This window comes from Euprymna scolopes, chromosome 33 (genome assembly GCF_053919585.1).
Source record: "Euprymna scolopes isolate OS-2025 chromosome 33, ASM5391958v1, whole genome shotgun sequence".
Lineage (NCBI taxonomy): Eukaryota > Metazoa > Mollusca > Cephalopoda > Sepiida > Sepiolidae > Euprymna > Euprymna scolopes.
The window spans coordinates 64,302,549-64,329,964 of NC_136514.1; the positions used below are offsets into that span (position 1 = coordinate 64,302,549).

A 27,416-nucleotide genomic window follows, 5' to 3' on the forward strand; every position below is an offset into this window, starting at 1 on the left:
TGCCAATACATTGGAAATAACTTAGTTGACAATAACATGTTCAATAACATGCCAATCATTTCGATTGGCATGTTATTGTACACATTCAAACTGCCATCGCTCAAATATAAATGAGAGTTAATTTCAAGCACACTACGTACAGTTAAGGACTTAAATGCATTTAACCTAAAAGAATAGACAAAAGACCGATTATCTCCCATACACTCAAAAAGTGATAGATATCTGCTCTTGGATTAAGTTTGATTATGAAAGTTTGAGAGAAAGACAAAAGTATATTGTAAAACACAAACATGATCGTTTCGCATCCAACGGCTTTTACATTATCATTTAACCAGTAAATTTGTTTAATAATGTTGATTTTGATCTGTTATTAAACCAACAACGGATATTATCATAGACCAGCGATACTGATTAAGTATTGATGGCATAGAAATATGGAAGGAACATAGTGAGATAATCTCAAGGGAATCTGCCTTAGAATATATTTAAGAAAATTCCTATAATCTGACAGAGGCACAAACATTTGTTGGTACTACAGAAAATGTTTGTAAAGGGCCTGGGAGGATGGAAAGACCGAGGAGGGCAAGCACATCAAGGCATCTACTTGAATGACAAGTACTGTAATCAAGTGGTATCACTTAAATTCTAAAGAAAGCATAAGGCCTTTACCAGAGAGAATCCAATGGTAAACTGTCGTTGCAAGAGTGCAAAGTAACAGGGAAGATTTGAGGAGATTTGTTATCCCTCAAACTTCATGGAAATCCACCTGTTTTTTTTTTCCAATAAATGGGCACTGCAGATGGCTTGTGTGAGAAGTGAGAACCTATACAGAGTATGAAATAATAGTAATAAGAAGAGCAGCATCAGCGGCAATAGCAACAATAATAACACACACTAAACACAATATGGTTTCCATTCTGCTAGATCTACAGCAGATATGCTTACAGTTATTTCTCATAGGATTACCGAATCTCTTGATGGAGGCTTCATTTCTGGAGCAGTTGCTCTTGACATATTAAAGGCCTGTGATAGAGTATGGCATAAAGGTCTACTTCACAAGATCTCCAGTTACGGTATAGATGGAAATGTCTTCTGAATTATTAAATCATTTCTCTCTGATAGGTTCATAAGAGTAGTGGTTGATGGGCAGAAATCAGAAGCTTACAGTATTAATGCTGGAGTCCCTTAGGGGTCCATCCTGGGCCCAACTCTCTTCCTAATCTACATCAATGATCTTCCAAATCATACCCTTAGATCATTCGTAGACATTTATGCTGATGACACGACCATCTATAGCAATACATCAAAGACCATAAACGACCAAGTTCTTTCTGATTCTCTCTCCTCTAGTCTTGAGCATGTGGTACAATGGGGGAAGGTGGCTGGTTACTTTAAATGCATCTAAAACCAAGCTCCTATCTTTACATCATCAATGCTCTGATCCTCATTTGGCATCAATTGGAATAAATGGCTCTCGTCTTGGGGAGGCTCCATCTTTGGACAAGCTCCTGGGCTTGGCCATTACTCTTGATCTGAAATGGAACACGTACATCAAATCTGTTGTCAGGGATGCTGGGAAAATGGTGGGATCATTCTACCACTCCAGTAGATATCTCACTGCTGATGCAATTCTTTACCTATATAAGAGCCAGGTACGCTCAAGGATGGAGTACTGTTGCCACATCTTGGCAGGAGCTGCTAGAAAGACTTATCCTGCAAAACAGACTTCGTAGCCTAATAAGGGATGCCCTTTTCTCTTTCCTGCAACCTCTTTCTCACAAGAAGAGACGTTGGGAGCCTGTCTCTGCTTTATTGTTATTTTCATAGCAAGTGCTCGTATGAGCTGCAATCTATGGACCCCTCCTCGCCTAACTTTCACAAGAAACACTCGTCTAGCTGGAAACACTATCAATAATTTCCCCCACTCTTTATCTGTGCTTTAACCAAAACGTAGATTCCATGAACAAAGTTTCTTTCTTAGAACTGCACACCTGTGGAACTCTCTTCCATTTGCCTGCTTTCAGGCTGACTATAATAGGTCGTCTTCAAGTTCAACATAAACAAAATCTTGATGAGCCATCTCCTTAACTAATCCAATTTACCAAATTTCCACTACTAACAATTACTACGACATTATCCCATTGACCACTGTACACATATTAACCCTTATCCTCGAGTGGCCTCTGGGCCTTGATAAGTGGTGACTCCTTTGTAAAAAAACAAAACAAAAGAAACAAGAAGAACTGAAACTGCTAGAAATCCTATAAACTGACACTCCCACGGATTCTCAATAAGATTTAAGTCACAGATATTTGAAGGTCAGTGCATAAGAGAATCTTCAACAAATCCCTTTCTTTCAACTAGGATTAAGTAAAATTTGGGCATATATATTCAAAGGGGGTTAGAACAGTAGGCTAAAGAGCAGAGTGTATTTTAATGTGATAATAAAGTTACTAATTTAATCAAAATACAAGAAAAGAACAGTGCTCGTTGTAATTCAGATATATAATAAGCTTGATAGGCAAATATCCTAGAGCTACTTTAATATCTAGTAATGTGATTGATAATTTAAAATTCAAATTAGAATTAAAAATTAAAAACCTGTTTCATAAGAAGGAACAACAACAAAGTCAATAGTTTTTACAATCGTTTCGGAAACGATGTTTTTATTGTGATAGACACGGACAATAATTTTGACATATAGTTTTTTTTAAACAAAGTCTCCTCATCAGAAAAAGTATTGGGTGGGTATTTTTCATATGTAAAAGACACCATAAATAGACCTACCAATTATTAAGTAAGGCAGATGTATCTTTTAATTGTTCGCCTTTTTAAAACCGTAATTATCGTCAAAGCATTCATTTTGATGTTGATCGTAGCTTATAAATGTACGTACATTATAACTTTTTAAGCACTCATAAGCACTAAGGCCGATCAGCAAAATCATAAAATCACATGTAATTACTACATTTTTCGTATTGGGTTAGTTGTAGGAAAGGAGCGTGGTTTTTATGACTTTTACCAATACTTTATATTAATACGATACCGCGTGTGTTATTTATTTTGTGTGTCACGATTACACCCGAGTGACTATTTTTTAATTATGGATTTCCTTTTCTTGTAATAAATAATTTTACCAAAAATTCTTCATAAGTTTTGCTTTTGGTTTTGGTTTCGATAAGTTTTGGTTTCGATTATAGCTGATGGCACTCAAGTCATTTATTTTCTTATAAATAATTTTACCAAGAATTATTCATAAGGTTTGGTTTCGATTTCGATTATAACTGATGGAACTCCAATGATCTTTTTTTTTTTTCAATAAATAATTTTATTAAGAATTTTCATAAATTTTGGTTTCGGTTTCAGTTTGGAGTATAGCTGAAGGAACTCAAGCTCATGCACCAAAATCATATAGATATATATATATATATACATATATTTTTTTTTTAAATAGCAACTTTATAATATATAAAAATCGATAGAACATTAACTCTATAATAATATATACGAAATCTACAAGAATTAAAATATCATATTTAAGCGTACTTTACGGCCTGGCTACGCCGGGTGTCCTTGCTAGCTTAGATAAATATTTTAGCAGTTTTAACAAGAGTTACAATAATATCAGAGCATCTCTATTTACTCCATGAATACCAACATCAATACATTATATAAGAATGAGTCACCTGTGGAATTTTCACAGGTCTCGCTAGTTGTTATTATTTGCATCTCGTTTTTGTTTTTGTTATTTTTTTTTTACAACAAAGCAAATCAATTAAATAACCCACCAAATTTATATAATTAAAATAAAATTTAAACATTCATAGAAGGAAGGCACATAATAGTTAACGAAGCCCAACGCCCTCTCCATGTTAAAAATGGTTTTCCAAATAGTAACATTATGGATTAGAAATTCGTTCGTAGCAATGGAGTGTGTTGTTAATATTTTGTTCTTGCATCCTTTTCTCATTTTACCTAACAATCGTCGACTATTTTCAGCTGTTTATGAAAACTTTCAAGTAGCATGTTGTATACTAACGACAAACTGATACAATTTGGGTTTGTTTAAAATCAAAATAAACCTTTTTTTGTCTATCAATTTGGCAATACATTACAAGGAAAACATTTGAGAAAAAATATACCCGGAAATTACCCAGGGATTTATGTAATAATTTGAAAATTTACGAAAAAACAAAACAAAAAACAAACAAACAAACAAACAAACAAACAAACAAAAAGATAAGTCTAATTAAATATTGATAAATATTAAAAGAATCGGAATCTGGAATCGAATCGGAATCGTAAATTTAGAACGGAATCGGTAATTGGATTGGAATCGGGAAAAATTTTGGAATCGTCCCACCACTAATATATATATATATATATATATATATATATATATATATATATATATATATATATATATATATATATATATATATAAGACAACGCACCAAGTCATGCATCAAAGTTTACTAAATTCTAGTTGAAAGACATTTGTTGAAGATTGTAACCATCAGACGATACTTACGACAAAAATGCATGGGGAAAAAAGCGTAAACAAATTCCTCACCTACTTTCAAGTCACAAGGTAAACCACTTAAGGTTTGGTGGTGAATACCAAACATAGGACGTTGAAAAATGGAAGAAAATCCTGTTTTCTGATGAGAAAAATTCAATCAATTCCTGATGGCTTCCAATGATACTGGCAAAACGAAAACATGCCTCCTAAAATTTTCTCCACATGTGGTAAAGAGTCCCTAATGGTGCAGGGTCTTAAGACAGGGTCTCGATGGATCTCCAGATGGTGTAGGGTCGTCAGACAGAGGGTTAGGGCTATGTTAGCATGCTACAAAAAGCATTGATGACGGAGTGCCATCGTTTGTGTGGAGATGGATAATGCTGCAATTCACGCTGCATGATGGACCTTGACCTTTCTGAAAGAAAATGGCGTCCATCCCTTGGGACATCCTGCATACTCACTGGACTTGAGCCCAATTGAAAATGTTTGCGGATGGATGGCAAGAGATGTTTATCGAAATGGCAAACAATATTCAACAAAAAATGAACTTCGTAAAACCATCTTCAGAAGCTGGAGTAACATTCCCAGCACGTTAATAATGGAAACACTTATTTCTAGCATGCCCCCCCCCAAATAATTTTTGAACCCATTAAAACCATTGGAGGAAGAACTCATTATTAAATTTGGTTATTGAATGTTTCATACACTTTTCATACAATTTCATAGAATTTATACTCTTGTTCTTATAAAGTTTGATTAAGTGTAAAATGCATCATTTTATAAAAATGTACATTTCTGAATTAAATGTTTGAAATGTAACTTTTTTCATAGCTTTTTAGGTTGTAGTATTGGTAACCTTAAGTGGAGGGGAGGGAGTTTAAAATCGATCCTTAAAAAAGGTTTCTTTCTATTTAAAGATTTTCAAGTAATCTTAAATTTTTTGTCAGAAGAGCACTTTGTAAATATATTTTCACCTGGCGCGTATTTAAGCAATTAAGCGAAGCCCACAATTTATTTGTTTGTAAACAAATGAGGGTTTGAGCACTTTCTGCGACGGGCGGGCGTGGATTTAATACACACTCGAGGAGAAATATTTACGGCACTGATTCGTAGCCTGATGGTTAGAGCTGTCGACTGTCAATGCGACAGTTGTAGGTTCGATCCACGGCTGGGGAAAGGTGTTTGTCTAGCCACTGTGATGAGTTGTAATACAACGAAACAGTACTGCATGTGGATGACTATATATATATATATATATATATATATATATATATATATATGTCATACACTTGGCTAAACACTGGTTATCAAGCTTTTCAAAGAAATGTAGCTCTAGAAAATGACGGTTACTTTGTGGAATTCATTTTCACTTTAAATGGATCCACGAACTCATTACCAACGATCCCACTGCTGCCTCTTTGGTGTTTAAACAATTCTCTTTAGTCATGTAAACCCATCGATTGAGGGTAATCTTTGATTTGTTTGTACTGTAAATAGCACTTTACCGAAATTAGTTTTCATGTATACTTTTGCCCACTGCAATCATCTTTCTTCATGTTTTTTCATTAAAATAGTTTTTTATTCGATTTTTACATCAACAAACTTCCTTAATGCTTTACATCTTGTTTCACTTGACACCAAACGAGCTCCAGCAGCCTCAAATATGAACGCACTTGACGCATTTGGATTTCTTAAACAGCTATGTGATAAATCTGATTTTGTTAAATTTCTGAATTTATCTTGAGACTTTTTTCCTTGGTTTCATTCTCATTTGACATATTTTCTTGATTGTTCGATGATCCCTTTTCAAATTTTTAGAAATTTGAAACGAAGATTTTTCTTTGCTAATTTCTTAGATTATAAAGTTCTTTTTAGTCATTTTTAGTTCTTTTTATGAATTATAATTTACTATAAGTAATAAAAAAAAAATGCTAAATAACAATTTGAAACTGAAAATCGGGACTTAGGACCGCTTGAAACATCAAAAAATAATAAAAAATAAATAAAATATTAAATACAAAAATAACATCGTTTTCATGCTTCAAAAACCCCTCATAACCTTTAAATCAATATCCAAGAAGCGTACGTGGACTATATATATATATATATTCAGACAAGTACTGCTAAATAGCGCGGAGTGTTCCAGCTTAATTAGCTTTTTTTGTAATTTTTCAATTTTTCGAATTGTCGTTCTTATTTCTCTGTTGAATCTGTGCAAGAAAGTTCCATAGTCGTCTTGGTTCATCTGTTTATTTTCTTTTGGTTGTTTTTTGCAAGTACTTTCGACTGAGTTTCATCAGTCGTCTTCAGGCAGTTTTAATTATTGTTTCGTTTAAAATCTCGATGCTTTTATATGCTTCAGTTAACATTATATTTAAATTTCTTGAACTAGTGAAGCGTCTCGTGTGTAAAAAATATACGATTTTTTAACGTGTTAAAATAAATGTACAATGATTTTACAGGTGTGATTTACAAGTGTATCGAATTTACAGTTTTTTGTAATAATTTAAAACCTGACATTACGTCATATATATATGTAACCATATATATATATATATATATATATATATATATATATATATATATATATATATATATATATATATATATATATATATAGGCACTTCAAAATGTTACTACTACTTTCAAAATTTACATGGTTTATTTTTGGTTGCTTTGTTTTTATATATAGTTCTTCCAGTAATTTTAATCTTTTATATGGATGATTTTTGTGTTTTCAACTTTTTTTGTTTTTGGTGTTGAGAAACTGAGCTTGCGTCGGAAAGGTGTAGGGTCAATCGTCTGGACAATGTATTAGTCGTGTGTTCAATGTAGCCATTGGTATTGGAGATGCAATTTTCTAATTGGGCATTTGAATTGGTAGACTACATTAGTTTCATCTATTGATTTTGTTGTCCGGACAGTTTTGGTTTTAATTATAAGCTTAGCAGTTGTTGATTTCTTATAATAGATGATAAATCGGATCTTATTATTGACTGGGGATATATATCGATGTATTATATTTCGTAGTACCTTTTTATCTGATTTAAAGTTGTGGTGTAGCTGATTGCGATAGAATATATTGATGGGGTGAGGATTGTTAACTTGGTTATTATTAGCTTGGTTATTATTAACTTGGTTATTATTAACTTGGTTATTATTAACTTGGTTATTATTAACTTGGTCTAGGTTTCTAATTGTAAGTTTAATTTGTTTATCTACTAAGAAGTTTGGGAATTGGTTATTAATCAATTAATCAAGACCTGTTTGATATGTTTTAATTCGCGTTAGAATATTTTTTTTATTTGAGGAGATCAATTTGGCTCTATTATTGAGTATTTTTTAAATATAATTGTAGTTTTGTATCGGTAGGGTCATGCATTTTTATGCTTAAGATACAGAAAATGGTTGCAATAGTCTTTTTATACCGAGAAGTAGTGAATTCATCTTTGCTGGAGTCTGTCTAAGAAATGGAATAGTATTGTTTGAATTTAATTAATTTTTTAAGTACCGAGTTTATTTCGTCGTTATTGTCAGCAAGAATAAAAATATCGTCGACGTATCTAACGTAAATATACATTTTTTTTTCATTGTATTAAATATTTTATTCTCTAGGTTGGACATAAAAAAGTTGCTTTACTAGTTCAAGAAATTTAAATATAATTTTAACTGAAGCATATAAAAGCATCGAGATTTTAAACGAAACAATAACCAAAACTGCCTGAAGACAACTGTTGAAACTCAGTTGAAAGTACTTGCAAAAAACAACCAAAAGAAAAAAAACAGATGAACCAAGACGACTATGGAACTTTTTTTGCACAAATTCAACCGAGAAATAAGAACGACAATATGAAAAATGGGAAAATTACAAAAACAGCTCACACACACACACACACACACACACACACACACACACACACACACACACACACACACACACACACACACACACATATATATATATATATATAAAGAGAGAGAGAGAGAGAGAGAGAGAGATAAAAAGGAACAAACCGAGTTATGTGTTCATCAACGTTTCGTCTTTATTTCGAGACTTTCTCTGGATGTGTACGTATATCTACTATTTTTACTAGTAATTCAGGTACTTATGCACTTTTGTTACCGTGCTGAAATAGTAACGTCATTATTTAGAAAGCCATTCTTAACATAGGGAGGGAGGGTGTTTTCTAACTATTCTCTACTTTCACTTAACAATTTAATAAAAAAGATATCGTAAAACTTGAATTTAACTTAAAAATACTATTAAAAAAATAACACGGAAACAAAAGTGCATTGGCACGTGCAATTCAACTAGTATATATTTTCATGCTTATACTCTCAGTTTTGCACGATCTTATTTTCACTAGCATTGAAAATTGTTATCCATGGTTTATAAGCAAATTGAATTTAAAGCTCTTCTTTCTGATGTCGTTGTTGTTGTCGTTGTTGTTGTTGTCGTTGTTGTTGTTGTTGTTGTTGTTGTTGTTGTTGTTGTTGTCGTCGTCGTTGTTGTTGTTGTTGTTGTTGTTGTTGTTGTTGTTGTTGTTGTTGTTGTTGTTGTCGTTGTCGTTGTTGTTGTTGTCGTTGTCGTTGTTGTCGCTGTTGTTGTTGTTGTTGTTGTTATTGTTGTTGTTGTTGTTGTTGTTGTTGTTGTTGTTGTTGTTGTCGTCGTCGTCGCTGTTGTTGTTGTTGTCGTCGTTGTTGTCGTTGTCGTTGTTGTTGTTGTCGTCGTTGTCGTCGTTGCTGCTGTTGTCGTCGTCGTCGTTGTTGTTGTTGTTGTCGTTGTCGTTGTCGTTGATATTGTTGTTGTTGTTGTTGTCGTCGTCGTCGTCGTCGTCGTCGTTGTTGTTGTTGTTGTTGTCGCTGATGAAAATAAGCATGGAAATGAACATCGTTCAAAACAACAAATAAAGTGCTGAAACGTAAGTTTATCGACCACATACTTCTTTCGTATCGGCAACATCTCTCTCTCTCTCTCTCTCTCTCTCTCTCTCTCTCTCTCTCTCTCTCTCTCTCTCTCTCTCTCTCTCTCTCTTGCAGACATGATATTGTTAGTCTCAGTCTCGGTGACATGTATTTAGCAACAGCGGCATGATACGCATGCAAATGTCTATCCCGGTGTGCGAATGGATATGTGGGAGCCTTTTCTAGTCTCACACAAAAACACGCGTTCACATCTCAAGTTATATTACTTGTCATATACATACGTGCACACAAACATACGCGCACATGTACACACAAGTAGATATTTTCACGTTCGCGTACATACACTCACATTTACGTGTATACACACACACGCTAACGTACGCACATGTACGCACAGATGGACAACGTCACTTCCCCTTTCAAAGGAAATCCACACATGCGCAAAAGACCACCGGAAACAATTATAAAAGCAAGAGACAAGCTGTTTCAAGCCTTTTTGCGGACCAGCTCTCGAGCTGAGAGCTTTCGGGAGGCGCACGCTCGAGCGCGTCACGTCCCTTACGACTATGTATGGGGCACGAGCTAACAGACAGTATGTACACTTTATATGCTGTCTCCCTCCATGGCCTGGATTGACTTTTTCTCATTCTCTCTCTATACTACAATACACTTTCCTCCTCACCAGCTAACAGCGAGAGACGCACATCAAACTGGATTGACTTTCTTTCTATCTCTCTCTACAACAATAGACTTTCTCCTTCTCACCAGTAAACAGCGAGAGACGAACGCGGACACGAACACGTGTTGTAACCTTTTCTTTCACTTGTTTCTTCACGAAATAAATCCTAGTTCGTTTAATTCAAGTAAACGCGTTGTTCGTTCCTTCCTAAAAGCAATTCATTTTTCCTTTCTCAATTCAAATAATTTCTCCTATTTTGTACGACTGGGGGATATATATAATGTATTCACCAGTCCACTAGGTGTGTGAGAAATTTCGTGAAAAATATTGAATAATTCCACCTCGTCTTTCCAAGCTTATAATTCCTCGAAAAATGTAATTCGAGCCCTAATTTTTTTTTCAATTAAAGGAGCAAAGACCAAGGTTTCATTTAAAAAAAAAAAAGGCATAAAAACAAACAACGTGTTTTTTTTTTTTAAAGGTTTTAAACTTCGGACTTTACATGTAAATTCTAAAAAATACTACTTTTTTTTGTTTTAAATTTGAATATATTATTTATTGACCCTTTCTCTTCAATTTGTGATATATAACACTTTGGTGAGTAAATTAATTATTTACTTTTTAATAGACATTTCAAAATGGGAAGCGTGAATTTTTCGACACCCTGTCTTTCCAAGCTTATAACTACTCGAAAAATGTAATTCGACCCCTAATTTTTTTTCAATTAAAGGAGCAAGGACTAAGGTTTCATTAAAGAAAAAACAAAATAAAAAACAAACAACGTGGTTTTAAAAAAGGGGGTTTTAAACTTCGAACTTTAGAGGTAAATTTCTAAAAAACACTACTTTTTTTGTTTTCAATTTGAATATACTATTTATTGGCCTTTTCTCTTCAATTTGTGATACATAAAACTTTGGTGAGTAAATTAATTGTTTACTTTTTAATAGACACTTGAAAATAGGGGGGGGGGGCGTGAATTAAAAAAAAAACGTTTGTCTAAAATATTATATTCGGTTTATTGGAAAGAGCATAAAATTTCGCATTGACCCTGAAAATATCGTAAATTTTGATAGATTTTTAAAGTTTAAAAATTGAAAAATATTGAGTTCGTAAAATTCATTATTTTTTTTTTTTAAATAAGAAAATATATTTCTATTACTTTTAAAACAACTTTAATAGTTTATTTTGGAAGTATAATCCATAAAGAAAATATAAACAACCCACTTTTAAAAGAGAAATTACGAGTTTTTTATACTTTATTCGCAGTTTCGTGTAAGGGGTGTCAAAAATTCCTACAAAAATTCTGATACACCTACCAGTCCACTACAGATATCACAATGGAGGAAGCGAAGGAAAAGTAAAGCAGAGAAAAAAGAGGAATAGCATCTGCGGCGAAAACGGCTCGGAAGCACGTCAATGTGAAAGGGACTTTTAAAAACAAGATATAATCCGAACTTTGAACACTTTGAACAAATTGATTGGACGACCATGTGCTATGGAGCGGGTGCCCGGAAAACTCGTCCCGGGAAAACTCGTCTCGGGAAAACTCGTCTCCGGAAAACTCGTCTCGGGAAAACTCGTCTCCGGAAAACTCGTCCCCTTTCGCTAGGTAGGAAAACTCGTCCCTTATTGAATAAATATCGATTGAAAACAAATTTTATGATCGTTCTTGAAGGAGATATTGTTTTTAAAATAGACTATAGCCCCCCCCCCATAATATTTTTAAAAAATATTTTTACTTGTTTATTGGGTTTTTTTTTTTTTTAAATAAAATCGATTTTCTAAGTGTCCGTTTTCTACCTAACTGGCTAAGTTCTTAGTGGTTTCACTTTTTTTAAAGCGTTTATTATGTTCCTACAAAGTTAATTACAATTTTTTTTTTTTGTTCTTATTTTAACGATGTTTTTGGAGTCATAAAAACAATAATAAAAAACAAAACAAAAAAATTAAAAAACAGGGAGCGATTCGATTTTTCGTTACTTTTTTTGCTTTGGTTTTTTAATCATGATAGTTTTTTGTTGTTATGTTTTTGTTTTCTCTCATACCAAATGCACTCATGCGTTATTTAAAATTATAATTTTATCAATTATCAACATTTATTGTCGTCCTGTCAAATTTTGCAAAAATTAAAAACGAAATATTTTTTGGCGCGAGGAGATGCCATGTGCTAACAATCTCTCGTTAACTAATTTTTAATTTTTTTTAATTTTTACTTCAAAATTCTAAAATCAATCATTAAGAGAAAAGGTAATCACTAAATAAATTTATTAATCAATTTTATTGAACACTCCGCTATCGTTTATCAAGAATCTTTTTAATTTCATTTTTTGTTGGTTGTTTTTCGGGGGGAGATATAGTTTTTACCCCCCCCCCTCCCCACTCTCTCTCTAAATTATATTTTTAAAAATATCAAAATTTATTATTTTCTTTTTAAAACCAAATCTCCCTCAGTAATTTCTTTAATTTTCTATTTTTTAGCGATTATTAAGACCCCTAAGATGTGATATACCGGACATTATTTCTCGTTCTCACGTAACACTCGACATGTTTTTTGTTTGTTTTCTGTGTGTGTTTAAACGATTCCAAATAAATTAAACAACATAGTCGGCGAGGTAGAAAAATTGATTTTACCCTTTTATAAACAACAGTAAATAAGTAAATTCTTTTTATATTAATATAAAAAAAAATGCGGTCTCGTTTATGAACATAATAAACGCTTTAAAATAAGTGAAACCACTAAGAACTTAACCAGTTAGGTAAAAAACGGACACTTAGAAAATCGATTTTATTTTAAAAAAACAAAAGCATTAAACAAGTAAAAATATTTTTAAAAAATATTATGGGGGCTATAGTCTATTTTAAAAAACAATATCTCCTCAAGAACGATCATAAAATGTGTTTTCAATCGATATTTATTCAATAAGGGACGAGTTTTCCTACCTAGCGAAAGGGGACGAGTTTTCCGGGGCCGGGTTTTCTGGAGACGAGTTTTCCCGAGACGAGTTTTCCCGGGACGAGTTTTCCTAAATTCATGGAGCGAGTTGCAGAATAGCAGTGGAAAGAAAAAGAGAAATTTAGAACCACATGGGCGGCGACAGTTTCCGTAAAATATATGAGGGGAAATTATTTTTTTAGTGCCTATCCCCCATATTTATTTTTGTCGAAATTTAAACAAAATATATTTACATCGATCGAAATTTCTATTTATTATCAAGAGTTGAAATAAGTAAAAAGTTTTTTTTTAATTTAAATACACATATTGAACAAAGACTTACCTTGAAGTTGCAATTAAAAAATTGATATAACTTTTAAATTATTATGTTTTTAATAGCATTTTTTCTAATTAATATATACTATTATCAGTTGAATTGTCAAGAAAAAGAAACTCCCTAAAAATTAATTAACTTTTAAAAGATTAAAACGATTAAAATTCCATTATTTTAAAATGTTCCGTTACAACATAGATATTGAATTAATTGTGTTAAATTTTTTTAATATTAAGTTTTAATATTGTCAGCTATTTTATCGCCAGATTAAAACCAATTAAAAATATTATTGCATAAAAAATAAACATTTTGTAGACCTCTATACGATATCTAGTTTGTCTCTTTTTTCCAAATAAAAGTATGGAAGCCGGTAAGTAATCAAATGAACACTCATACATATTTATTAAAACGGTATTTCATATTTAATATATAAATGTTTATAACATTATTAATCATTAAACTGTGTAAATCTTAAAACCTAACAAAATTATAACAAAGATTAATTATCAATTGCAATTTCAAGAGGATAAACAAAGGTTTTAAAGAATCATTAAGTCGCTTCTGCTTTTCCATAGTTCATACAGTTAACACAGATCTGACGTTACGGGATCATGCGCTCATTTCTTTGCAATCGTTTGGCAGAGCCTATATATCATAATTTAATTAACCGTTATGAACGACAGATCGAATATCGTGATATATTAATTACAAACACCTTCATTATGAACACGGTAAAAATGCATGAAAAGTAGATATGTATTGGCTTTAATTAAAATAATAATGCTTGGACTTTAAGAAAAACGGGGCACAAAATCGGTGACGTCAGTATCAGAATTTTTGTAGGAATTTTTGACACCCCTAACACGAAACTGCGAATACAATATAAAAATCTCGTAATTTCTCTGTTAAAAGTGGGTTATTTATTTTCTTTATGGATTATACTTCCAAAATAAACTATTACAGTTGTTTTAAAAGTAATAAAAATATTTTTATTTTTTTTTTAAACAGTAATGAATTTTCCGAACTCAATATTTTTAAATTTTTAAACTCAATATTTTTAAATTTTAAAATTTTAAAAATCTATCAAAATTTTTCTATTGATTCTATTTTTACGATATTTTCAGGGTCAATGTGAAATTTTATGTTCTTTCCAATAAACCGAATATAATATTTTAGACAAACGTTTTTTTTTTATTATTCACGGTTCCCCCCCCCAGTGTCTATTACAAAGAAAATACTTAATTTAGTCTCGGATAAGTACATAATTATTTACTCACAAATTGAAGAGAAAAGGTCAATACATAATATATTCAAATTTAAAAAAAAACGGACATCGTGTTCTTGTAGAATTTTACCTGTAAAGTTTGAAGTTTAAAACCTTTTTTTAAACCACGTTATTTGTTTTTTCTTTTTTCTTTTTTTTTTTTTTAATGGAACCTTGGTCCTTGCTCCTTTAATTGAAAAAAAAATTAGGGCTTGAATTACATTTTTCGAGGAGTTATAAGCTTGGAAAGACAGGGGGTCGAATAATTCACGCCTCCAATTTTGTAAATGTCTAAAAATAATTAATTTCGACTCGGATAAGTACATAATTATTTACTCACAAATTGAAGAGAAAAGGTCAATACATAATATATTCAAATTTAAAAAAAAACGGACATCGTGTTCTCGTCGAATTTTACCTGTAAAGTCCGAAGTTTAAAACCTTTTTAAAAAAAAAACACGTTTTTTTTTTTTTTTTTTTTTTTTTTTAATGAAATCTTGGTCCTTGCTCCTTTAATTGAAAAAAAAAATTAGGGCTTGAATTGCATTTTTCGAGGAGTTATAAGCTTGGAAAGATGGGGTGGAATTATTCGCTATTTTCACAAAAAATTCTGATACTGCTACGTCAGCACTTGTGACTTTTTGTAATTTTTCTTTTTCAAACTGCAATTAATAATTAATGTTTGTTATAATTTTGTTAAGTTTTAAGCTTTACACACATATAATTATTAAAAAATAGATATAAACTGACAGGCCGCCCAGTCGTAAACTACGCATAAATATTATATTTTAATTTGGTTTCGATATTCATCTAAACAAAATAAAAAAGTTGATATAAAATATTTGGCTGAATAAAACGATTCTAATTTACAATAATTGTGTTATTATGGAGTTTAATGATTAATAATGTTATAAATATTTTTTTTTAATATAAAATATTAACATTCGAACAGTAGTCATTGAAAAAAACAGCGAAATTAAAAATAAAAGTAGGCTAAAATTATTTTTATTTTTCATTAAATAAATCGTAGATGTGAATAATAAAAGTAGTGCTTATGCACTTATGTTACCGTGCTATTTTTAAAATCGCATTTTCTAGTTAAATTCGAGTTTTACGATATTTTTATCACATTGTAAAGTGAAAGCACAAAATAGTTACAAAACTCCCTCCCCTCCCCATGTTAAGAAATGGCTTTCGAAATAACAACGTTATTATTTTAGCACGGTAACATAAATGCATAAGTTCCAAAAAGGTAATTTCTCATATATTATGAAAAAACTAGTCCGTGTTTTTGTTAATGATATCAATGTAACTGTAAGAAAAAACCCCGCAAAAACAATCCATATATATATATATATATGTATATATATATGTATATATATGTATTTATATATATATATCACTGTGTGTATACATACATACATATATATATATATATATATATATACATATATATAAAAGTGAACGTATCTGTGTGTGTGTCTGTGTGTCTGTGTATCTGTCTGTCTGTGTACATTTCCCTACGCAATAACTCTGTCAGTTTTAGTCTACAGACTATATACATGGTACTGAGATTTGGAAAAATCGATGTGATCGGTTTTCGGCCAAAAATTTCGCTGCTAAGGGGTCAAAGTTCAACGATTTGACATTTGAGAACTCTACCAAACTCCTCCGACAATTTTGGGTCCACACACTTGAAATTTTAGATATAAGTTAGGTTCCTTGGACATGGATCTAACTTAATAACTTGATTTGAGCTCAAAACAATAAATTTTAAGGGGTCATAATAGGGATCAAATTTAAAAAAATTAACCCTTTTTTGTTGTTTTTGCTCAGCATACACCTCCAAACAACCGGGCAATATATATATACTTATAATATACACATCCAAACACCCGGCTGAAATGCTAGTATATATATATATATATATATATATATATATATATATATATATATATATATATATATATATATATATATATATAGTGCCAAGACTTTTGGATTCAGTACATCAAGTTTTTCCTTCTTCAAGATTTTTAACATCAAGAAATCATTGTAATAGTATAATATCTATAAGTCCATTTCATATATATAAGTTCATTCCATATATATATATATATATATATATATATATATATATATATATAGAGAGAGAGAGAGAGAGAGAGAGAGAGAGGAAGAGAGAGATAGAGATTACCACTCTCAGTGAAATGGACTTATAGAATGTACTGAATCCAAAAGTCTTGGCACCAAATCACCGAGAGAGAAAAGTCTCATTAGTTCTGGTCGACAACCTTCTTTGAACCGGAAACTCAAACAAAATTATTTATAAAAAAATGTCGATAAGCTTTGCCTCCTTTGCCCAAAAGTTCACTCACCAAGACATCCAGTGCTTGGCTTTGTTTCCTAAGACAATGAATGCTGTTCCATCGAACTCTATTAATCTATTTATGCAACATGGGTACACTTTCTTACCACTCAATTTCACATGATTAATCTGGACCGTTCTTGTTCTGACAGATTGAATGTACAGGTTAGACTGTTTACTTGCAATTTCCGACTGGTAGCACAGGACCCTAACTGTTAAGTAGTGCTAAGATCGACTGCTTTATAAACAGTTGTATATCTGAATAACTATAGCATCATGTCACGCATAGAAAGAGATCACTTATCTCGAGTGAGCTTTCCAGAAGCTACAGCTCTATAGCTGAAGACTTACTTCATAGTTTACTTTTGTGAGAAATCAAACATATATCCAACTTTTCCAACTCACTTTATCCTAAAACAAAACAAAAAATAAGTTCAAATCAGACGGCCATCTAAAAGTAACGAATTCGTCTTCTCCTTTGAGACGTGTTCAGGAATATCCAAATCTACATTCGTAACAGCCTTCTCTTAACTGGAGAACAGTCTCGAATCAGATGAAAAGACATCCAATAACTTTGCAACGCAGCGTTAGTTACTAATATTTCCTATATCGTTTTCCTTTGACACAGGACTGTAACCTGCTCAACTATGTATATAAATGCAACATTTATTTTAGATCAATACATTTGAAGATTTTAATGTTGACCAGAGTAATTGGTTTCTCAGGCTTTGCAGTTGATAACAACATATATATTTTCTCTATTGCACATTCCCCTGACCTACTTCACTTCTAGATCTATTCTTAACTACATTTCCTGAGGTTTGTGTGTAGGATGCTCTGTTAGAAATATTCTTAACAAGACTTTTTATGCAATTTGCATAAGTAACATTATGCAAATTGCATAAGTGACATTATGCAAATTGCCCACTATTACTTGAGGAGAGTCTATATATAAACACTAAAAAAGAACCTTACACGAGCAGAGTTTAAAAAAAAAAAAGAATTTACTGGAATGACGGGAAAATCTCAAAAGGAATTTGCTGAAAGGAAAAAAAACACTTTTCCTTACCTCTGCTACCTAATTTTCTTCAACAAAAAAGAACATCTCCAGGACAACCGTTTTGGAAAGTACCAATCTTTAAACTGACATAAGTATTACCCTTTATTGTATTTGTAATTATTATTGAATAGAATTTGTTTTTGAATGCAATAACTTGCTGGTTTTTAATAACTGAATAAATCAGAGGAAGCGTAAAAGTGCAAAACTTATAACCCTAAGCCTAACCCTAAGCCCCACTCTCCTGAATGGTTCCTTTCGGTGCAGCTGCTATTGCGCATAAAGTGCCAGGATTTCGCCAATTTATCCACCATAAGTAAATTACAACTCAACAAAAATTCGTAGCATCAGGAAATCATTGTAATAGTATGATAGCTACAGCAAGTATACTGAAATGACCCGAAATTACGAACTCGCAATTTCTGGAAAATCTATATGATGTGATGAACCACTATACAACCACAATGAAGCAACTGATAAGGCTGAACTGCTTGCCAAGCGGATTGCATTGAACTCTATAAACCATTCTCTTACAAATTTTCCATTGTAGACTGAAATCACACTCAATGAGCTGATCATCACTCTTTCCCGTGTATGGAATATCATAAAAAAACATAATACTGTACCTCCAAATCATGTAGGTCTGATTTTATCCATGCAATAAAAAATGCTCTACTGAGCTGGTCCATGTCCTCTCCAAACTCTACAACAAATGTTTTGTTGAATATTGTTTCCCTGATAGCTGAAAAATGCTTATGTGGTAACTATGTTCAAAATTTATAGAAAAAGAACTCATCCACAAAATTATTACTTTGATTTTCACTAACATCTTTGAATGATTAATTAATCTATCGATAGTCTGCCACCTTATTAATTCTTAAGTTGTTGTTTTTTTTCTGATCAACAGTATTGATTTCGACAAACCCGTTCTACTGTGACTAAGCTAAGAGTCATCTCTGAATCCACACTGGACAAAGCTGGTGGGGAATAGCATTTGACAATATCTGGTATAATCGTTTTCTCATGAAAATTAATTTATGCAATATTACTGGACGAATATTTAATATATCCAAATCATTCTTAGCATAAAAAATGGTACGATTTGTTCACGATGAGCATACATTTAAACAACATAGCATTATCACAGGAGGAGGGGTGATTCTTTGATCATTATTGCTCCTGATTTTCACTTTTTGATTACACACTGAGAATTCTTCGTGTCTCTAGATTTTAGCTTTTTGTTTATAGGAATTTCTTACTGCATTATCTTGCTATGTTAGCATAAACTTCTTACTTCTTGAAGCGATTTTCATCGGTTGAAAATACTTTATATCAACACTTTTATGTCAAAACCTACTTGGCTTAAGAAGTGAGGAAGAAAGCAGATGCAAAGGAATTGTAGAAAGAAAGAGAGTAAGCAATTAGAGCTATTTGTTATTTAGTGTTTGTCGGAACCACTTTGTGGTTCTTTCAGTCTCCCCACTATATTCCAATGAAATCTTTATATAAATATATTTATTAAAATATTTCCAACAAATTTGAGGGGATCTTAACTAGGATAGTCCTAGAGTACATGTAGTATGGTGGTGATTGATATGATATATATATATATTAATATATATACGCACGCACACACACACACACACAAACACACACACACACACACACACACACATATATATATATATATATATATATATATATATATATATATATATATATATATATATGTATGTATATCAAATATGTAATTCCAAGTATAATATTTGTTGTAAACGTCACAGTGAAAGTATATGTTTTTTTGTTGTTTTTTAAGGATCCTTTTCTAGAGGTTCCAATCTCTTGGCGATGATTTTAGGGAAAAGTCGATTTTAGGGATATATACATAGTGAAAAATGTTTTTAGGTTTATCCTCGAATGTGAGATAACGATAGAAATGTTAGATAATAAAAACAAATAAAATAATGACTTCAAAAGCGCAAATTCACATAAAAAAGATGTTTTATGTTTAAAATAGATACATAGATATACATAAAATAGATACATAGATATACATAAAATAGGTACATAGATTTTACATAGATAGGAAAACATAAAATGTTTGTTCATATTTTAGATTCTCTATAAAACTAGGGAAATTCTTTAGCTGAGATATCGAAGAATCTGAATAGATAATTTAAGGGCCGTGAATTATTCCCGGGTCTGAAAATCGTATCAAAACTTCTCCGCTCAATTACACAAATTATATTTCATTAAAAATTATTCCATTAAAAGTCAATCTTCGGTTGTTTTCATAAAAGAAAATTCAGTGAGAAAAGTTAGGAATATTTCAATGGTTGTATATTGGTGTTTAATAATGCGTGTCTATGTGTTCATTGCGTGTATCTGCTTATGACTGTGTAGCCCTAACGCCTGATGGAGGGGCGGATGGGGGGGGGGCGTGTAGATTTTAGCTCTGTCATGGATTTCGGCTCAATTGTTTATGGAAGAAAAATTAGACTCTAAAAGGCTGTTTCGAATAAATTCTGAAAATCCTTTGATTAGTTCAAAATACTGTTTGTTTTTATTAATTCAAGTGAATATGTGCGAAAATTCGGTTTCACAAAAATAAGTTTAAATATTTTCATTTTGGACACCGAAGAGTAAATTTCGCTGCAGTTTTATAATCGACGAAAAGATTGCGTATAAGAAACTTGACCAAAATCACAAATTTCAGGTGAACACATTATTACGTACTTACGCGTCATGTCGAAATTAGTATAAATTCCAAAAATTACGAAAAATTATCCAGTAGAAAGATGTACTAAATGTCTTTTGTAATTATTTTTCTTCTGAATCAATTTGGTAATTTTTGGAATTTATACTAATTTCAACATGACACGTAAGTACATAATAATGTTTTCACCTGAAATGCGTGGGTTTAAAACATTATAATCCGCACAAACATAAAAAACTGAACAAAATCGTTTCGCATTTTTGTCAGGTTTAAGTTTATATTGTGTCGAACGTGTGTCCATCTGCATTTTGTATTTTTTATATTCAAACTTTTGCCAGTTTATCTGCTTCTTTTCATAACAAATTCTTCATCACTTCACCTCGACCTTAGCCCTCTCTCTCTCTCTCTCTCTCTCTCTCTCTCTCTCTCTCTCTCTCTCTCTCTCTCTCTCTAAGTTCTCACGTTTTCGTTATGTCCAAAAATAATAAAAATAAAACCAATAGCAACGGTTGAAGCTGACCGCCTGTTTTTCTCGCTTAGCAAACCACAGGATCCTTTTTAAAGAACCCCCCCCCCCGACCCCACTTCACCCAATGCCTCAGTTTAGCGTTCAACCAGTACCCATTCGAGCCGACATCGATGTCAGGTGCCCAAAGTGTATAAGCAACAGCTACAGCCGGGGCAACAACATATCGACAAGATTTGACACAACGACAAAGCAATTTAACTTTTAACGACGCAATAATGCGATTCAGAAGAGCAATTGAATAAAACACGCCGAAATAAATATTTGCACAGGAAATCGAAACAAAGAAAGAATTGGGGGAAAAAAAACACTTTATTTTCTTTCAATTTACGAACGGAAAAAAAAAGCTGACAAGCGGGGGAAAAAAAAATTATTATTACAACTTCATAAAAAAATGTTTAAACTTAAGATGAAGTTTATTGTCATCTTGCTTTTCCAAATCGTTGTTTGTGTTTGGTCGTCAACAAACAATACATCAGATGTGACATCTGAGGAAACAATTGTGGAACACAACTTGGATGGAATTGGTTTGGTCACAAGAATCACATCGCACGGTTTCCAATACGGTAATACCTTTTGTTTTATTTGCTTTTAATCATCTGTTGTGTGTGCCTTTTTTGTGCAAGTCCAGAATTCAACCTAATTAAAACTATAGAAAATAAGAAACGCAACGAAACAGTTTAGAATAGAAGTGTCATACTCCCAAAATCACTTAAATTGATCAAGTATTTTTTAATATAAAGAAAATCATTTCTTTACGATTTTTAGCCATTTTAATAGTAAATCGTAGGACACGGTTGATTTTTATAATAAATCGTAACCATTACACGGTTGATTTTCATCTCGGTAGCTCGAGCTAATTTGTCTATTTTTATTTATTAAACATGACGGATCAGAACAATGTCTCACTTTCTCATAAAATTTGATTTTCTTAGTTAAACAATTGCTTGATCCATTGATGTGATTTTCGGAATATGACATTTTCATTTTCATGATAGGTGCGTACATCAATAAAGATTTTTCTGTATTTTCAGTATTTTATTTGCTTTAATTTAACTCAGTTGAACTCTGGACTTGCACCTCTTTCTTATCATCAGTTTCAATTAATTTGCGGCATGTCGACCGAACGATGCTGATTGGTTGCTACGTTTGAGCCACGTTTTTGGCAGCTATTATTTTCAAGAAGGAATTTATTTGGCTAATACATGAATTAATTTTTTAAAAATTGAAAAGTAAATAAGATATAAATTAAAGGTAAAACTTTCGGAGAATGCTCTGTTTTACGGTTGTTGTAAAAATAGAACGGAAATTTAAATTCGGTGCGTTTTTTTGCGTCCAACTCATCGTTCACATTCGACATGTCAAGTTTTAAAGGTTTTCGGGTATGCTGACAAGGTTGGGGTATGTATTTTGATAGCTGTTCTTAACATGAGGAGGTTGGGAAGCCTATTCCGAAGGCCGTTCTTAACATGGGGGATGTTGGGGTGATTATTTGTTGTAAGCATACTCGAAAACCTATAAAATTTCAATGTGCACGGCGAGTTGGACTTATGTTAAAAAAAAAAAACAATACTAAAAAAAAATACCAAAAATGTAAAAAAAAAATACCAAAAAAAATACCAAAAAAAATACCAAATTGACTTTTTCGTTGTAAAATTAAATTATTTCGTTTTTGTAAATAAAATTTTATTTTTTATAAAAAAAATCTTATATATGTAAAATAGAATATGTAGCGCCCAATAACTTGAGCATGAAATTCAACACATTACAAACGCCTTAAAAATCATTACAATATCCGACGTACTTCATTTCTATCGCGAATAAAAAAAGCCACGAAAATATACTCTAATATAAACAAACAGAAATATAAAACAACAGATACCTCTCTACTAAACAGACACCTCTTCTTTCCTACCCATACTAATAATACAAAAATTGCGATACTCTCAATAAACTTGGTATATATTCGATACAAACAACTTCTTCAACAATAAAACAAACATTAAAAACGTCTAAGCACTCCCCCAAAACCCTCACGTTCAACGCCGGCATATACTCTATCCCTTGTAATGATTGCCACCAAACATATATAGGTGAAACACAACGTAAATTAGAAATAAGACTTAATGAACATAGAAGAGACATCAAAAATGGGAACTCCTTAAATACACTTTTCTGCCATTGTGCTGAACATGATCACTCGTTTGACTTTGATCATGCAAAAATTATCAAATTCGTTGTAGATAGAACTAAACGAAGACTTATAAAATCAGAATTGCAAATACTAGCACAATCACGCAAAGAAAATGTTTCTATAATTTAACCCCTATTATAGGAAATATAATAATCAAGGAACAAAATATAAATACGGATCCTGGATAAATCAGTATATCATATAATTTTAACGAAGTAGGAAGGATATCGAAAAAAAAAAGTACATGCGTATATGATTAACGTTTTAGTGTATATATAAATGCGAAGATTTATTCAACCTTTCCACACGCACACGTGTAGATTCTGCCCCAAATGGAAAGCATTTTAGGACTTTTTCACGTTCACTCGCATGTGTTTTATGATCATTTTCTTCTACATTTTTACCATCGAAAATCCTGATGATGTCCTCTGAAATAGGGACGAAACGTTGATTAACATTATTTTATAAATTCTCGGTTTTCCCTTTCAAATAATCATATATATATATATATGTATATATATATATATATATATATATATATATATATATATATATATATATATATATATATATATATATATATATAATATTATTCTTACAACGTTTCAGTCGAGGTTACATCGTGAGAATAACATCCAAGATGAAAAAAATTGTTCAAATAATCCAACAATTGATTTTAGATCTCTTGGTTATGTTTAGTTGAACAATTGTTTTCAAGAGGGGAATTATTTGGCCAACACACGAATTAGTTAAAGAATCAAATAAAATTTAAATTTTATAAATACGTGAAATAAGTTCGTTTAACCTGCAATTAATTTCTCAATTGCTTATTTTTACTTATTTTTAAAAGCAACATGAATTACCCAAAGATTATTCACTTGTTTGCTCGGAGTTTCTATAAGTAGAGAATTGCATCAGCAATGTAAGTATAAGAGCCAAGTATGTCCAATAATGAAGTATTGTTGCCACATCTGGGCAGTAACTGCTACAAGCAGCTTATCCTGCCTTGACAGAGTTCAAAATAGACTTCGTAACCTAGAGGGGGATTACCTTTTCTTTTCTTTGCAACCTCTTTCCCACAGAAGAGATGTTGCGAGCCTGCCTCTGTTTTATCGTTATTTTTATGGCAAGTACTCGTCTGAACTCCAATCTAATCACGAAAACACTCGTGTAGCTGAAACCACTATCAATAATTCCCCCACTCTTTATCTGTGCTTAAAACCTAAACGTAGATTCCATGAACAAAAAACTGCACACCTATGGAACTCTGCTTTCTAACTTACAACAATATGATTGTATTCAAGTCCAACGTAAACAAGTCCTTGATCAGCCGTCCCCTTAAGTAATCGAATTTACCAAATTTTCACTTCTAACGATTACTATAATATTATCCCATTGATTACCGTAAACCATTAACATTCTCCTCGAGTGGCTTTCGGGCTTTTATAAGTGGTAAATCCTTTGTAAAAAATAAATAAATAAATAAAATACATTTCCCAACTATGATTCTTTTAAAGTCTTGTATGCCGCCAATCGACACGTTTGCTAAATTTCTTTTAGATAATTTAATGCCGCACGACAAGAATAAATTGTATATGAATAGTTGAACAGAAGTCATGATTTTACCTATAACAAAAGCGTGTTCTTTCCCAGGATATTCGATTGGGTTTTCACTTTTCATAGCCAATCGCACAATTGGCAATCGTGCGTCATCTTGAGATATAACATTTTAGAATTAGATACGACCTTGCATTTGCTTCTGTTTCATAAAAAGAAATTCTGCTTAAACTTCTGCCTTACTTGCTTTCATAATATTTATTTGCAGAAAAACCTGTCTTATACATTATAACATGTTTTGACGTTTTTTTTTAACTATAGTGACAGTAATATTACATTTGTATTTTTATAAATATTTTATCGATGCATCTTTAAATCAACTGCAACAGATGTCGTTGAATTTAAAGTAGAGGAGAAAGAATACTATGTAGGAAAGAATACTATGTAGGAAAGAATACTATGTAGGAAAGAATACTATGTAGAAAAGAATACTATGCAGAAATCCATTCCAGTTCAAAAGGAATGCTTGCTATTATTAAACAACGATAAATTTAAACGTTTCAGCTTTCATGGGAAACTTCTCTCATTTAAAATATTCGCATTATACAAAACGGAAATGGTCATCATAATGAATTTTTGATACATTGATTTCCCCTAGTAAGAGAGGGAGTGTGTTGTGTTATCCAGACTCAGTCTCTGTGGAGAAACAAATGAATACTCATGAAAATCCTCGTAACACTAACAAATGTCTGTATATAAAAAACGAAGAAAAAATGTGCACCTGTTAGCTAACTATATTTAATGAACTTATGTTTGATTCTCTTTTAGGGGACTTAAAATCCTGCTTAAAATTAGTATTGTGTCTTACTTGCTTTCATAATATTTTTACATTAAATATTTTATTACCATCTTTAAAACTATTTCGAAAGAGCTGGTGTGAATAAAATATTCGGACCTGCATGCAATTTTCGACTGGCAGGTTTGCTTTTCTGTCGCATAAAACATAATTTAACATTCACATTCATTAACTTTTCTTTCTTCTCGCGAAGATCATCTCTAGTAAGGTTGTTTGACCATACGATGACCAATTAGACTCCTGCGAGAATTAATTTCCACAGCACCTTTCAATAACTCCCCAAATGCCTTTAGTCCATTATACCAAAAGTAGACATGTTTAAGAAACCCACGAAGAACTTGTACTTTTTCTTCTGTTTACTAGACACTGGGCAAGACGTACTGATCCGGGGAAAAAAGCTTTAGGCATCCGACCGTTCCTAGAACTGTTTAAATACTTCGTTCACTATCTAACTTCTAACAACGGTGTATATATAATTTGTTATTTATAGAGAGCCTTGTTTCTCTTTCTTTGATGATTCGTTTGTCATAGATTAATGTTAAGATATAGTCTTACAATTTACGTGAAAGTTAGTTTCTATAAACTGATAACACAAACTTTCTGAGAAAAACTTCAACAAACAAGAAACTCACTCAAAATAAAACAATAAAAATACAAATAATTGCGTCGGAGTTTTTTATACTAACATTTTATGTCTACAGAAAATATGAGAACTAATGCTGTTAGTATAAAAAACTCCGGAGCAATTATTTGTATTTTTATTGTTTTATTTTGAGTGTGATAAAATATAAGACGTATAAAATGTTTTATATCTACAAAAAATATGAGAAATAATGCTATTTTATAGCCTTATCTTTTTTACTTGTATTACATGGGCTTTAAGTATGCTATTCATTGTACGATGTTGTTTGGGTGAATAGCGAATGAATATTGAACATGAGCGCCATGTTTTGCCGCATGGTTGGCTAACGAATGTGATTAGTTAAGTTCTTTCATGCAAGAATAACTTTTTATCACGCTTCCTTTTCGACCTTGTGTCATATTATGTATGCTTATACAAATGAATGCTTCATTAAAACTAGTATGGCTATAATATTACGTATGCGGCAGGGATATATATATATATATATATATATATATATATATATATATATATATATATATATATATATATATATATATAACCCTAACCCCTCTCCGTCCAAGGGCCGGGCCGCATCCGTCGCTATCCTGGTTCACTGGAGCATACTTGTGATGTACTACTGGTCGTGTTCGTCGCTCCCAGCTCACAGGACCATAGATGCAACCCAGCAGGGCTACATTCTTACTTGTCTAGTGGTGGACCCCTCAAGGGTGATCAGACTCTCACTGGTCACTGGAAAATATCCTTCTGCTGCTCAGGGCACGCGAAATGTGCATGACCCTAAGTCTGTGTAGCAACGTTGTCGATTTCAGCCGTCACTCTGGCTTCGTGCTGGATCCAGT

General features: G+C 32.0%; 1 protein-coding gene and 1 long non-coding RNA gene across 3 annotated transcripts in view; one reads left to right on the forward strand and one right to left on the reverse strand.

Annotated features, from left to right (window-relative positions):
- Positions 1-27,416, reverse strand: part of LOC145258271 (uncharacterized) — a 131,791-nt gene that overhangs the window by 22,791 nt on the left and 81,584 nt on the right. The gene's annotated exons all lie outside the window — the stretch shown is intronic.
- LOC145258270 (bactericidal permeability-increasing protein-like) overlaps positions 1-27,416 on the forward strand; it is a 172,309-nt gene that overhangs the window by 17,711 nt on the left and 127,182 nt on the right. Inside the window, exon 1 of one of the 2 annotated variants that reach the window (XM_080116265.1) lies at positions 21,488-21,890. The exons of the other annotated variant lie outside the window; for it this stretch is intronic. Coding sequence (XP_079972391.1) covers positions 21,719-21,890 — 172 coding nt within the window. The 5' untranslated portion in view covers positions 21,488-21,718. Of the gene's footprint in view, positions 1-21,487; positions 21,891-27,416 lie in introns of those variants that run through there. 2 annotated transcript variants of the gene reach the window in all.